Source organism: Ischnura elegans, chromosome 12 (genome assembly GCF_921293095.1).
Source record: "Ischnura elegans chromosome 12, ioIscEleg1.1, whole genome shotgun sequence".
NCBI classification, from domain to species: Eukaryota; Metazoa; Arthropoda; class Insecta; order Odonata; family Coenagrionidae; genus Ischnura; species Ischnura elegans.
The window spans coordinates 26,453,270-26,469,184 of NC_060257.1; the positions used below are offsets into that span (position 1 = coordinate 26,453,270).

General features: G+C 35.9%; 1 protein-coding gene across 1 annotated transcript in view; it reads right to left on the reverse strand.

Moving 5' to 3' along the window:
- Positions 1-15,915, reverse strand: part of LOC124169577 (zwei Ig domain protein zig-8) — a 196,179-nt gene that overhangs the window by 55,139 nt on the left and 125,125 nt on the right. The window contains exon 2 of the mRNA XM_046548218.1: positions 11,060-11,270. Coding sequence (XP_046404174.1) covers positions 11,060-11,270 — 211 coding nt within the window. The remainder of the gene's footprint in view (positions 1-11,059; positions 11,271-15,915) is intronic.

Consider the following 15,915-nt stretch of genomic DNA (forward strand, 5'->3'; position numbering starts at 1 on the left):
GTTCCTCTCCTCTAAACGTTGGATAGGATTGGAGAGATGACTTTCATCGCCGCGGCTGTTTCACAATATTCACATTATTTATTCCATAGATGCTTCCTCAACACGTTCACGGAACAAAAAAATACTCTTTTGACGAAAAAGTGCTGCATTATCAGGTCAGTCAAAGTCATAATCAAGAGGTAATAGAGTTTTCAATAAATACCGTGTGGAATATAAAAACGTTTATTTTTAAATCTATGAATTAATAAATAGTTCTGACACTATGCCAAAACGAATGGTTTTTCCCTTCCTTATAATACTATGAAATTTTAGATACGGTATGAGAGTGATAAAATTCCAACCTGTTCATTTCCTAAACCCATCTTACTTACTTACACTTCAAGCAGTTTATCCACGTTGATGCCTTGATAACAGTCCCTGTCGTTTTGTTTTAATAAACAGTGAAATTCATAATGTCTATTTTATTGCTTTAAGGTTATGTGGAATTCGAATGACTCAAATCATATCATTTGACATATCGTCCTATAGCAGTATTAATTTTTAAGGCAGTAATGGGGAACATGCATGAAATTAGTTCATCATGCCAGCAAGTCTTACTGAATAGAAAATTTTCTCACAAGTCCAAATATAAGCCAAAACTCTCCTAGTATTCCACAAACGTCAATAAATGCTGATTAAAAGGGCTCGAATATCGCTTGAAGTCACGTGACCTGAAACGCCTTCTGATGTCATCGGGCGGTACACCATTCACTTCGCTAAGAGATTAGAGCATTGGAGCCTTGAATGCAAGATATTAAAGTAAAAACATCAATTATTTTGGCCGAATTTGCGTTTGAGTCCCTGCATAGATCGATATTCTATCCACTTCCTCAATCTGTCAACAGTAGATACCGTACCGTGACGTCACGCTCCGATGACGTCGTCTTTTCAAGTAGCCGATGAAGATTTATTTTTGAGACTCATAACTCAGCTAAAAAACATTCTTCATCCGCCAGATTTTCGGCGAGTACATTTGAGGTAGGGGCCTTCTTATTATAGTACTTAAAAAAAATTTTGCATGTTCCCCATTGAATATTGCTCTGCTACTACGCATCAAGGCAAGGCTTTTTACTTACTAATAACAGTATTAGATTTTAGATACGTTGCGAGAGCGATAAAATTCTTACCTACTCATTTCCACCCCTCTTTCTACAGCTCGCAATCACTTCAAACTGTTTATCCACGCCGATGCGTTGATAACAGTCTCGGGCGGAAAGCGGCTCCATTTCCATGGCAATATCTGTAGGTGGCGCTGTGGAGGGTTTGGAAGGCATTAAATGGTATCCGGGGTAGAAAGTGACCCAGAGGATCGCTTTAAATCCCGTCCCTAATGAGGGTTGCGGCTGGAAAAGAGAGCTGGGCGGAGTTTTGGGCAAAGGAACACACCTTCCTCAACTTTTCAACCCCTCATTTCCCCGTTTTCCTCCCTTCTCTTTATCATCTTTCCCCTTCAAGTTGAGCTCGCAGCCAAGTCTATGCTTTTCCACACTATGATACTCCTCTCCATGGCAATTTTCTGGGAATGACATGTTTTGAAATTAATCTTGGAATAAGAGGCTACTGCAGCTAAGTTTTAAACACCGCAATAACTCGATTATTTGCTGGAAAAATCGTCAAAAGTGTTTGCAAAGACGCAATAAATTAATGAAATATATATTTTCAAATACTTCGAAGAATGATTTTTTTTAGATTTACAACATTAGATTGAAAATTCTACGACCTTTGGTTCACAATTGACGCACGCATAAGTCTTTTAAGTTCCATTTTTAATGACGTGTTTATATCACAGGGGAGGGAAGTTAATCTATCGATTTGTTTGCTCAATTATTACAAAATGACAGAATTTTTATACCCTATTACCTTCTCATCGAGTAGTGTAAAAATCCTATTAATTGTTGTTTTGATTTATATGCAATAGTAACAGAACTAAGCCAGATTTAAAAACAATTGGAGATGATCTGGTTGACTGGAATATTAAATGTACATGGAAATACTTTCCATAAATTTTGAAATTGAAAGCCAATCTTAATGTTCGTGTGTGTAGCAAAATTTTTACCAGTAATACCTAATAAAAATTTTATAGCACTCATGGTTTAGTGACAAGCACACACGAGAAGACGACAAAGAAACGGGATTGAATATTGAAAGCAACATTTTTTAAACATCAATATCACTCACACACTGTTTCCACTGTTATATTTTAGAACCTACTTATTATAATATTTAACCTAGATATTGGAATTGATAAGTACAAACATCTGGCATGGGGACAGTTATGTCTTTCTCGGGGTCACCTGCAGTATCCTAATTACATATGATTATAGTATTTCGAAAGTGCCCAATCAACCACATTGGGTGCTTTCCCTTCATCGATACACGGCGACACAAGTCGACTTGCGTCACGGTTTCCGTGTTCCATTGCATATGTGTCGCCGACTGTTGTGATACAAGTCAACAAACGATTACGCGCAGTTATAAACAGTTACCGCGAGTCGACACTAGTCAGCGCGTGAGTCGCATGAACAGAAAGCACCCACTGGAGTTACGTCAACTGCCAGTATGAAGTCGACATAGTGCGCTTTTTGAACTGTTTGATTCATTATTATTCACAGTTACTTGGTTTAAAATGGGTTTAATTGGAAACTAAGATTTATGAGTAAAAACTGAAAAAGAAATCTCTGAATGAAAGTTACCACGAAGATAACGGTGGAGAAACACCACAACAGTCGTGAACATAAAAGATTTAGTCCTACTGGTTCTTGCTGAAATATCAAAATTTCAAAGGAGATAGAGTTCGTTGGTATAGTTTGCTGTGGGTTTGGTGTTTTATTTCTCAGCCTGGGATGCATTTGTTTCTCACATAATGTCTGTGCCACGGAGGGAAAGACTACGGTCTAATTAAGAACGCTTTAAGGCCTCCATCCGTAAAGCTTCTAGGTTATCTGCCATGGTATTAAGGAAACTATCCCTATTTAAAAACATTCATGTACTAGAGCAGATGCTGGGTCGTAGACATGGCGAATATACGGAGTTAGGAAGCAGCTCCACCCTTTTTCTGGGTCCGTCATAGACTATCAAGTTGGATGTTCTTATCACAGCTCTTGAGGCGCAAGCAAAACTCTTCGCGAATGAACCACTTGATGTTGAAGAGAAAAAAGAAAATTGGCTTGATTATTGACTTCTACGTTTGATACTCCTTCCGAGTTGAGATTTTAGTGAGTTTCATCTTCTTCAGTTTTGATTCCTCCGAAAAAAAAATCAGTAGCTAAAACTTTGAACCTGGGGCAAGAAGTTCTCGCCAATGTTTGAAGGAAAACTCTTGCTAATTAAACCACATCATACTGGATTTAAAGAATAAAGTTTCTTCTCCTGACCTTCCTTATTATAACAACAATGTAATGTTTATGCTCTTGGAGTATAGGTCATGATAAATTAAACTCACATTTGGCCAACGTTTCGGAGATTTATTCTCCTTCCTCAGGGCTCTTAATTATAATGAATGTTTACAAAGAAAATAAATTAATTAATTAAGTGGTTACAAAAATTTGAATACAATTGTGCAGTACAAATTCATTGGTAAATTAAAAATTGTGTACAGAATTAAACAACATACCTGTGATAGAAAAGTTTCGTTACTAGGCTAAACATGGTTACTTATAAATTTTGATTCATTTGTTAACAAATGGTATCTAAATTATTCTAAACAATTTTAATTTCGATGAATTAAATAATAATAAATTTTGCTAAGGTGTTCGATGTCCGATCTTTTATTGCAACTGTTATTTGATTTTGATATGTAAACCATTTCTTTAAATAATCTTTTCTTAAAATTGGTTTCTATGTCTAAAATTTTGGTGTTCTCGAAATCAAAATGATGGCTATAGTCTAGACTGTGATTTGCAAGTAGCACATCAAGGTAATGAGAATTAAGTGAAATAGAATGGAATACCATGAAAATCCCGAAGTTATCATTTAACTGTTTGAGTAGTCACTGTTGATGCTTTTCCGCTACAAGTCGTTTTCTGCGACATTTTATTTCATCATATTCCTCATTCACGGTTATCTTCGAAAGATTTAATGGGCTTGTTCCCCAATTTTTATTAGTTTATAAATAATACAGATAAATAAATAAACAGGGTATAAAGAGAGTAATATTAAACTCCATGGTCTTCAGTAATCACGTTTATCTACGTAAAAAATAGCAAAACATCCTAAATAACATATGACGAAATATTAACAACCCGTATACCGTAGGGTCAGCAAGAGAAATTCAACTGCCACCTCCCAAATCTTAAAACGTTGCATGCTGGGAAGAACCGCTGACAACGTAACGAATGTGAGATCACGAGAACAAAGAGGCGGAAGTCACTTAGTCTGGCTGTCCCGCGTGACAAGTGGTCACGGACGAAAACTGTCGTGAGTTCCGAACACAAAGGAATTCACGAAGCAGAATACCGGGTGGAACGAAGGGTCGGAAATTGCACTATCCTGCCAAAAAAACAATAGCCTACATTAGAGCATTCCAATACCCTCAAGCTCCCAACAGTATATGTGATAGAAGCAGTGAAAGTTTTTTAATAAATTATTAATATTTGTGGTGGTTAAAATTTGGCATTTATGTTTGCTTGATGTTAGAGCTGTTTGTAGTATTTCTATTCCATTTGATGCTAAACAAAAAAGGGAGATGTTAGAAGTAGTAATAAGTTTTCATAAATCACGGAATTCCCTTCAAAAGACGCTGACAATATTTCTAGCAAATTTGGTGCTAGGACTATTTCTTGCTTTTGTGTTCATTTGATGTTAAATAAAAAAAGAGAGAGGAAGTAGTAAGTTGTTAGAAGTAGTGATAAATATATTTAATTCAATAGGTAATAATATTGGTTGTTTTCACCATATGGCAGTTATCTTTGTTTGGTGTGGTTACGGTTGTTACCTCATCTCAGAGTAGACTGATATAGACTGGAGAAGAATAAAATAGTAATAGAAATAAAGGCTCCAATTTTATGAATCTGAAAAACTAAACAATAGGGTGGCAAGAGAGATTGCTTATTTCGAAGATTCAGGATAATGAAGAAAGTTTAGAATAATTTAACTACATAGGAATATTAGCAGGGGATATGTAATTTGAAAGGGAGCCAAACTTTATTACTCCGATACTATCACTTTATGAGTTACTACGGATTACAGGAGTATTATTCTTCTGTTGGGCTCTAATGCGCCAATCACCCACCAATTAAATTGAATTTACACAAATCGGTGACTGTCAGAGCGATTGAAATTTCACGGAGGAATAAGTTACTATTTGGACCGATAACCGTAATTTCACAACGAAATCTTTTGATAAGTTCAAAAATTTTCAATGACATTCTTCGTCATTCATATTATACTATTGTAAAAATGTAGAATATGCATGGATTGATCTGAATTCATCACTGACCTGCGGTCTAATTGTTAAATAGTAAATACAATGCACCCTTAGTGGCAATACATAGAGAGCTTCTACTACAACGTTATAGAAGATATAGATAGACCCCATGACATATTATAACACAGAAACTCAAATGGTTTTTACTTCGAGTCAGAAATCTATATACAGGATCGTCATCTCGTAACTTAACGTTGCGAAATATAGCCTCATCGTGAGGTTGCTCTGTTATTCCATACATATAGGAAGCCAATCGCTAGGATTCAAATGAATAGACTCCTCCGAGGGGTCACTTAAATTGAATGCAAGGACATGAACGGAGACACGCCCATTGTAAACAGACTGGCTGCCGTGACGTCCTAGCTGTTGGACCCCCAACGGTGCAGAAGCTCACGACGTTTATTTCTGGCTCTCCGAATGCTTTTGTCGCCCGACAGTCGGCACTTACGGCCAGGAGGTTGACATAAGTCAACCCGTCACCTTTTCGAAGGGATTCCGAATAGGGTAAAACTGTGGACCCTTACTTTAAGGCATAGTTAGCTGTTTGAAAGTGCAACCAGTTATTCTCCCAAATCTTGCACTTCAGTCTGTTGAGTACATGCAAACCTCGCAAACCATCTCACTAGGCGTAGAGCGGGAGGTGTTAGAACACAAGGAAATGCTCTAACGAAGTTAAGCCAATCTCATATCTATCCGTTTAGTAAAATACCTCTTTTTGCATTGTATGACCTATACTCTAGGAATTTTTGAAAATTAATTAAAAGAGGCCAAGACAAGAGAAAAAAGAAAATCAAAATCTCTCTTTATCTTCGTCTCTCTTCATCATCATCATCATCACTGGTCAACAATCCTAGGATTGGTTTGACGCAGCTCTCCACTCTATTCTCCTATCAGCTAATCTTTTCACACCTACGTATTTCCTCTCTTTCACATCTCTCTTTACTTTTTCCATATATTTTGTTCGAGGTCTTCCTTTTCCATTCTTGCCTTCCACTTGTCCTTCGACGATTGTCTTCATCAGGCCATCATGTCTCAAGATGTGGCCTATAAGGTTGTTCCGTCTTCTTGTTAAGGTTTTCATGAGGCTTCTCTTCTCTCCTACTCTTCTTAGGACTTCCTCGTTACTAACTCGGTCGATCCATTTGATTTTCATCATTCTTCTGTAGCACCACATTTCGAAGGACTCTATCGTTGCTTTCTCCGCTGCGGTCATTGTCCATGCCTCACTTCCGTATAGGAGCATACTCCAGATGTAGGTTCTTATAAATTGTTTCTTTACTTCCATACTTAAGTTTCTCGCTGTAAGCAGGTCTCTCTTTTGGTGGAATGCTCTCTTCGCCTGGGCTATTCTGCTGATAATTTCTTTCTTACTACTCCCGTCACTAGTTATCTTGCTTCCCAAATAACAGAATTCATCCACCTCTATCAGTTTTTGCTTCCCTATGTTAATGTTAGTCCTTCGTCTCTCTTATCTCTCTAAATTTATCGTTAATGTTGGACGTGAAAATATAGTGAGGTTATAATGGGATGTTCTATGTGTCGCTCTGAAATACATCCATTCTAAAATCAATGATAATCTAAACCCAACATTGCCATTCATTTAAACTGGACAGTTACGCTCGTTAATCTTTACATTAGTCTGCCATACGCTTTATAAAGAATTGACTTCCGTACGGTGGTAAAACTACAGGAAATATGAATACACAAATTCTATGGGATAACCAAAACCTAACATTTCAAGTTACTTAAAGCTGCAATCTAGTTTCACGAAGCTATATATTATGTATATATAAGGAGGGATTATAGCTTATATTACTTATTTTCCATCTACCACAGTCCGTTGTCCTCGTCCTTTTACTGTTATATGTTCGTATCTCTTTCTTTCCTTACCTCTGAATTTATTTGTATGCTTGCGCTTAAGACGTCGTGTGAATGAATAAAGTAGTGTGTCGGCCATATTGGCTTATTTCACTTGGGTTCAGCGTGCCCCGAAACGCATGTTCCTGTCTCTTCAGCTATCGTGTGAGTGTGTATCATCACATTTCTGGCTTTTTCCATCTACCACAGCACCGTTGTCCACGTTCTTTTTCTATTATATGTTCCTATCCCTTTCTTTCATTACCTGTGAATTTATTTTTACATTTTTCTTTAGTACATACTTATTATATAGCTATATTTATTCCTATTTAATCAATTGCTACAAATATGACAGTAATAATGACACGAAGTAATCATTTTCAAGGAGCCATCATCAAATCATGTGGGTCATTTTAAAAATAAAATTGAAAGATAGCATTGTAACCTAACCCCTCAAACTGATTAATCTCATCGTTTTAATGCACTGGCAAATTAACATACGCATTCGTTAAATTACGCAGGCCAACAACGGAGAAACTTTTTTACCGAAAATACCTTATTCTTTTGTTTTTTAAGTTGCTGAATCCAAACGCGATGGTTTTAAAGTTGTATCACCCACCATTTATTTACATTTTATTGTTCAATTTACGAAATCAAACAATATTTGTAGAATTTTACAGCTTTTTATAGTTATAATAAAATTGAAAAAGTAGGTCTAATGAACGAAGATAATGAGGGATTACTGTTGGTACTTCACTGAGAAGTTCAGCAAGCGATTCATCTCAAAAAAAAAGCTACACAAGAAGCTTCAAGGAAAAAAGGGAAAGAAAATGTAGACCAATTCCAGTTGACAAGTGAACCCTGTGTTATCGCGCTGTAGTAAATAGAAACAATTTTATCACGATGTAGTGAACAGTAAATACAAACAATTTTATGATGTAACACAGTGCTTCATTGATTTCTCTATATTCCGTATAGGGGTATTAGATTGAATATTAAAAAAGATATTGCTTGGAAACTATGGGTGATACAAAAAAACTAGGGCCAGATTTGGATTTGGCACATAAAAATATATAAAGATCAGCAATTAAAATAAAAAAGTTTTCAAACAAAACTTTTTTGTTGGCCTGTGTTATCCTTTACTAACGAGGATAACCCAATGAGGGTTAAGGAAAAACATAAAATCCATCTCCATCATTCTCCTTCAACTTCCGTGTCACGAAATGAGCTGGAAAACGGAATGACGTGCGCGACTGATAACTCATTTGGAGAACATCGAATTCGAAAGGCAAAATTTTCGCATCGGAAAGTGTAAAACATCTGTAACTCCACTGATTTCGCAGAAAATCAAGCGCGCCCTTGGAAAATTTCATGATAAGGCCAGGTGCATAGTGTCCGCTAGAAATTTAATTATCAATGGATAAAGTCGTCAGGGGCAATCATGATGCAGTTTAATTACGGTGTAGCTCCATTAACAAGGCCTCCTCACCCTCCCATTTGGAATTCACGGGCGCATTAACATTCCCCAATAATAATATTATTCCAGGTGACGTTCCCATCGGCAGGATAACATTGTTGCAAGATCGGCCTCAGAGGCGAAATAATGGGATTATGCTTAATAATTTGACGAAATGAGGTTACTGAGTCAAATTGATAATTCATCACCAATTAGCCCCGTAAAAGCTGTTATAGGATAAAATTTTTATGCAGGCTAATAAAATTGTACACATCAAAATATAAGCCTCATAATCTCAACAAGTTGAATTAGTGTAGGCACATAATAGCCCCGAATTAATGGAGGTAATCGTTGAAAACTCAATAGAGAATTGAGATTTTTAACATGTGCTTCATAGTGGTGTAATACTGGGGAAATATTTTTCCAATATAATATTTGCTCCAAATTCCTCAAAATCACTACAATAACCTAATTTATCGCAAACGGGAGAATACGCAGACATAACGTTTAGAAAATAAAGTGATTTTGAGTAAATATTATCAATTATGATTTAATTACTGAAACATTAATTGGTCTTGATCGCATCAAAATACAATTCACTGCAGTTAGTAACTGCGGTGAACTCCCATTACCTTGAATTAATCGAAATCTGAATACAATCAGATTACACATGAAGTCACAGGTAGTTATTATATCCTATTAGTAACTTAACAGTAATCCCAAATGTTTTGTTGGTTTATCTTCTCTTGGTTCACTAAAGAAATTAGGGTATCCCTTTTTGCCATTGTCCGCAGTAAATTTGCCTGATACGAAAATCTTGGTATATTAAAATAGTAAGCACTCAAAAGCCGATACAATACTTTGCAAAACGGCGTCATTGTGGTAGGATTTTGAATCCTGAATGGGCAAAGACTTAATATTTTTAGTTGCAACAAAAAGTATTTTAAGTATTTACAAATTTACTAGTTTGTTGACGATTACTCAAATAAAACTACTGATCCATGAAATTTAGTAGCAGCTTGCATGTTAAATTCTTTTTTCAATATATGAAGTGACTAAAATTAATAATTTACCAATGAGTAATCGATGCCGAAGCACAAGTGGCTCTTGTTTAAATTCTTTTCAGTATTTATAATTATCATTATCCCCGTAATGATGTATCAGTTCCAGGATATATATAGGCGACTTAATAGTACGAAATAAAATAAAAATAATAATTTTTACTCCCACGAGAAAGTAAAAGCTCTAAAGTTCTCACAATATTACCAGACGATGTATTCCGTTGGTGTATTATGAATTTCCAAAAGAAAAAGTTTGAATCCGTTATGAGTTTCCTAGTCGGTCCTACATTTATAAAAGGAAGCCTGAGCTAGTGTACAGAAATCAGAAGAACCGTATTCTATTTTAAATCGATTTCAATGAAAAAATAATATCTGAAATACAGGCTGTAATACTACATGTAAAAAAGAAAAACAATTTACACAAATCAATCGCTATTTAAAATTTCCCGATTATGTACCATTGTTACTTATATTGAAAATTATAACTATAGCGACATAAAACATTGATAATTCAGTACATTGTCTACCAATCTATTGGCCGAAGCATGATGAAAAACGTTGGAGCAGTGTTTGAGGGATCAAATAACCACTAGCGACATTTCAAATATATTCCTAATTGATATGAAATAACAATAACGGAACGATGCTTCCTTCGAACACAATTGCCGCGTAAACCAATTATCAAATCCATCTGAAACTTAAATATTGCATTCAACGTTTTCCACCGAATAAGTCAAATCTTTACCAAATGTCAACTTCAGAGAAGAAAATGAATAATAAAAAATTCTTTTAAAGCCAAAATAGCAGTAGAAACTAAAACCATCTCGCGATAACAAAGGAAGATGTATTTTTAAACATGAACACGTGTATCGTACGCTTCAAACAGCTTAAGGTCGTGGGAATAAATAAAGAATTTCACTTTCCAAGTAGTTCTTACAACCATAAAATGACGCCTGAGCTAGTGGACACAGTTCATAACATCCTTTTCTACTTCAAAGCACACGAATATGAAAAAAATGTACCCCTGGTTACGATGGAGAAAAATAACTGCGTGATATGCGCGATTTTTCTTTTGATGCATGCTCATGGAACCGTGTTACATTTAATTGGGGAGGAGCAACACCGAAAGCGCTTAAATGAACTCCACGGAGGCGTTCCCGACAGAGTGTTCTAACCCTTGAAACGAAAAACATCACCGCATCAACTCTCTTGCTCACTCACCTATCACGTTGAGCCGGAACGCTAGACTCATCTTGGGTTCCGTGTTCACTTGACACTCGTAGATTCCCGCATCCCTCTCCTGCGGGAATTTGATTTGCAGGGTCCAGTTGTCAGATCTGTCAGGCCTGATCACCTGGAACCTGGCGTCACTCGTGTACGTCAGGATGCCCGCTGTCAGGATGTGAAGGTCACGCTTTCTTATCCAGGAAACCTAAAACAAAATGAGAAAGAATTGAAGGTTAAAAGTACTGTAAAAGAAAGCTCTCGCTTAATTTCAACGGAGGGATTTGAAATTAATATTCAATGGAAAGGTAATACCAGGTGTTTCAAAATGAATAGCAAGGATTTTATGCTTTATTATATTTTTTACAGATAATTTATACCTATAAACGATACAAAATTGGCAACAGTGCACTATATCAACGGGAGGACATGAAATTGTATTTTATGCATGGGAAATAAAAGGTACACCGGGTGTTTTGAAGTGAATTGCGGTGTTTACACGCTTTATTATATATAGTGAAATTAACGATGTATCAAATGAAAGAACTACTCCAACAGTTTCGTTTGTTGGCAACAGTACGCTATATCAACGGTAGGACGTGAAATTGTATTTCATGCTTGGGAAAATAAAAGGTAGTACCAGGGGTTACGAAATAAATAGCGGTGTTTATACGCTTTATAATATTTATTGAACTTAACTTACAGTTATAAACGATGCATTCAGCGAAAGAACCACTCAAACAGATTGTTTGTTGACAAAAATGTGCATTTGCACGCAGTGCTTCTGCCGCCGGCCGTTAGTAGAAATGATGGCGACTAGTTAACACAAAGCTTTTTTTTTACAGTTTACAAAGACGGAATATGTAGTAACTGTGGAACGTGCGATCTGTATAATCGTTATCTGCAATTTGTCTGCTACCATCTAACCTTCCCGGATTGAGAAATGGAATTGAAGCAGCTGATAAAACAAGAACTCGAGAGACAATAATCAACGTCTGGGAGGAACTCGCATATCATCTTGACGTGTGCAGTGTGACGTATGGCCCTCACATTGAACAATTTCCTTTTATGCTACACCGTTTGAGTTCATCTTTACTTGGTGTTTGATTTACGGCTCTAAGGTTAGTGTTATTAATATTCGAAAGCGTTGACCCAAGCTATTATTTTTGAAACACCGGGAACATAAAGCAGAAAAAGAAAATTTACCCAAATTTATTATTATTTCAAATTTTCCGATTACATACCTTTGTTACTTATATTGTAAACTTTCATAAGAGAACACGCAAGAATGTAACTTAGATAAACATTCATTCATATGAGAAGTGAGGTTTTTATATATATTGGAAAAACATCGCTAGTTTTTGTGGTAAATTAATACTCCACAATTTTTAATTGGGGAAGCACCCAATTTTAGTTGGATCGAAAAAGTTCCAATATCCAAATTTAAATTTTCAGTGAAAAACAGATGACAATGATTATCATATCCCATATTTGGATATTTCTAGAGGAGGTTGAATGAATGTCGAATTAATTTATTGATGCATCGAAATGGATGGTAATCCAATTTGGCGGTGAGGTTAGGTCCTCAGCTCTCAAACCGTTGGTCGTGAGTTCGTGTCCCGCTTGGTTAAGTGGTCCCTATCCGCGGAATGGGTGTTTTTGCTGCGCATTGTTAATGTTGGAAACCCCGTTGTATAAAGCCGATATGTGCTGTTTACGGGGAAGGAGGAAAAAAATAAATTTATGTATAAATATTGCTACTAATGTTAGGAATACATTGTGAGCAAATCAGGATGAGATTTTGAAAAAGAAAAACACCATTTTCAAAGTTTTATTTTCACCTACTCAGTGACACAAGAAGTAATTTCCGATAATCCGGAGGTGGCTGACAAACGCTGCGTAAATTGTAAATTCAAGCCGAGAAAGTGGTTTGCACAGAATAATTAGATTGCAAACAAAGAAAAAACAAAAAATTAGTTTAATACCATGTTGCTACTAATGTTATTTTGAGTAAATCAGAATGAGATTGTTAACAAAGAAAAACACCATTTTCAAAGTTTCATATTCACATACTCAGGACCACAAGCAGAAATTTCCGATAATCCGAAGGTGGCTGATAACCATATTTTCACCTGCACGCTGCGCGCATTGTTAATTCAAGCCCTGAAAGTGGTTTGCACTGGGTCAAACAACACCATCACATTAAATTTGAATCGCCAGAGGTTCATGAAATGATAAGTCGACTCATCAGACAACCGTGAGAGATTCACTTGAAAATTGAAAGCGGTTATTCCATAAACATCACTCATCAGAGCTTTTGCTGCATCAATTTTCAATCAAAAACCAATTAGGCGTGTTTAACGCGAAACACGTGGCTGTGGATGACATATGCAAGATTAAAATGATGCGATCAACTGTAAATCAGCACCTAAGCCGTGGTTATCCTTTTTTTTGGTATCTCTGGACAACAAAATGAATCAGTTAATGAGATTATGTATTAAAATTAAGAACGTGACTACTGAATGAATTAGCAAATGAATCACGTGTAGAAGAGTGGGAAGGCCTCTACTTTCTTCTTTATTTAAAATATCCTATTCAAAATACCTAAGCTTCCACCATTCCAGAGCCTAGGAAGAGAATATGAGGATTGCAAGGCTATGTAACTTTAAGTTTGAATTAGAACATCGAAGAATCGAATCTTATATGAAAACTTAGGAGTATCTTTTCATTTTCAAGATAAACGTCAAAACTATTTCTAAAGTCACACATTTCAAAAGTAAAGAGCAGTTACATTACAAAAACGCAAGCTTATAGATCATCTGACGAAGTTCGGAAACACCTCGAGGAAAAAAAAGAGTTGATTAAAACGATCAAACTGGCGTGATAGGGAGTATTTTTGTTAAATGTGCTTCTTAAATTTTTATGTAAATGATGAAGAATATAATTTATTTTATCAAACGCCCTTGATAAATTTCATAAAAAAATTTGATATTTCATAATTTTGTCAATTGTACGAAAGAGTTTGGTAAAAATAACCTCAAAAAATAGATACGCTTCAGAGTTTAGTAACTCTGCTTCCCACAAGCGTATTTTTCTACACTATTTTGCATTTATTGAAATGCAGAAACTTACGTTTAACTCCCAATCTTATGATTTTCAATAAAGAAATAAATTTTCTCTGGTTGTAAAATCTTTCTTATGTGCACGCTGCGTCGGTTTTATTACCATTTTGATTTCAGTGGTTTTTATCGAGCTGCTGCTACCGAATTTTTCAATGCGACATATGAACCGAAAAGTTTGATAAATTTCATCAGAATTTTATATTTGTAACTAAACGTTTTTTAGTGCAGGTTAGGAAGTGAAGATGATACAATTCTTGTGTCGTAGATGTCATGGCAACGGATTTTGAACATATTCTGCATTCCTGAAGACTGGGGGAAAACAAATTCTCTTAGCAATATCAAGTATGCAATCGCATTTAGATCTTAATACACAAATTACCTATTTTTTTTACCAAATACAAGTTCAATTTACTCAGTATTTAAAATATAATATACCCGAGTATTAAAATGAAATACAGCGATAAGTAAGTTCTCAAAGCCATTCAAAAAAATACGAAAGAATGTAAATGATATTTTTTGCAACTAAAATGAAAGAATATGAGAAAAAAATGGGATTAAATATTATTTAAAATAATGTATTATGGTAATTTGGATAAAATTTTTCCAATAAGTCCTCGTCAGAGCCCCATAATAGGTTGATGGAAAGCATTATCAACCTAGCCTTTAAAATAATGACAGGAAAAAGTTTGTATGGTCCACAGAATTTTAAACTTAACAATCACAGCTCCGACAAATGATGTAATTTTCAAGGTAACGATCGTTACCTCGAGTTCAATTTATAATAAAGTCAGTGCACCATTTTTCTGTCATTATGTCACCTGTTAAAAGGTTTCACAAAATGCCACTATCTACTCCTAAAAGTTCGATTTCCAAGCCTTAGGTCGAAATAGAACGATTGAGGATCAAAAATATGTCAAAGTTTATAGCAATTTGTTAAGCTCACAACAAACAACACTTCCAATAAAGAATCATTCCACAGAAATGAATGGTATAAGTATGGAACTATAGAAATATATGCTGGTAAAATAGGTAATTATCAAAGAAAGCAGCATATACTGTATATAATTCGGAAATAAAAAATATTTCTTTTATAACCGTACGGAAACACGTAGAAATTCTATCTCTACGCCGCTAACGTCAGGGAGCACATAGAAATAATAAGGTAAGTCCGGGTGAGATGCCCCACCGGGAGAGATGCCCCGATCGTAGTAGTTTGAAAAAGAACAATCAGATTGCTCTGCTGATGATGTCCGTCAATTAGTTGGACAACTAAAGACAAGCTGCATGAGTTTCGCGGTGATTCGATTTTTCTACGCTACTTTAGAACATCATTTCAACTGAGTACTCCGAATTATCCGCTCTGCTATAAGAAAGAGCATAATGGTTCTGGTCGGCATCAGTTAAAATGTTTGAATACTTTGAATTAACGGGTGAAAACTTGTAGCGGCATCTTTATCAAATGCCCGAGAGCAGTGACAAGTCATCTTTGACCATGTGTTTGCACGCTGGCAGTAAGGGCAACTCTCCCGTACAGAAAGGAGAGACGCCCCACCTCTCCTCGGGATAGATGCCCCAGTGCTATCTTAAGGTATAGATGCCCTACCTGTATTGTTTTCAATTAATTTTAACCAATACGATAGAGACAGTGGCAGATTTATCGGGGGGAATATATGGAGGGGTAAATGGGATACGCAAGGGGGGGCTGTAGCCCCCCTTGGGTATCCAACTTAC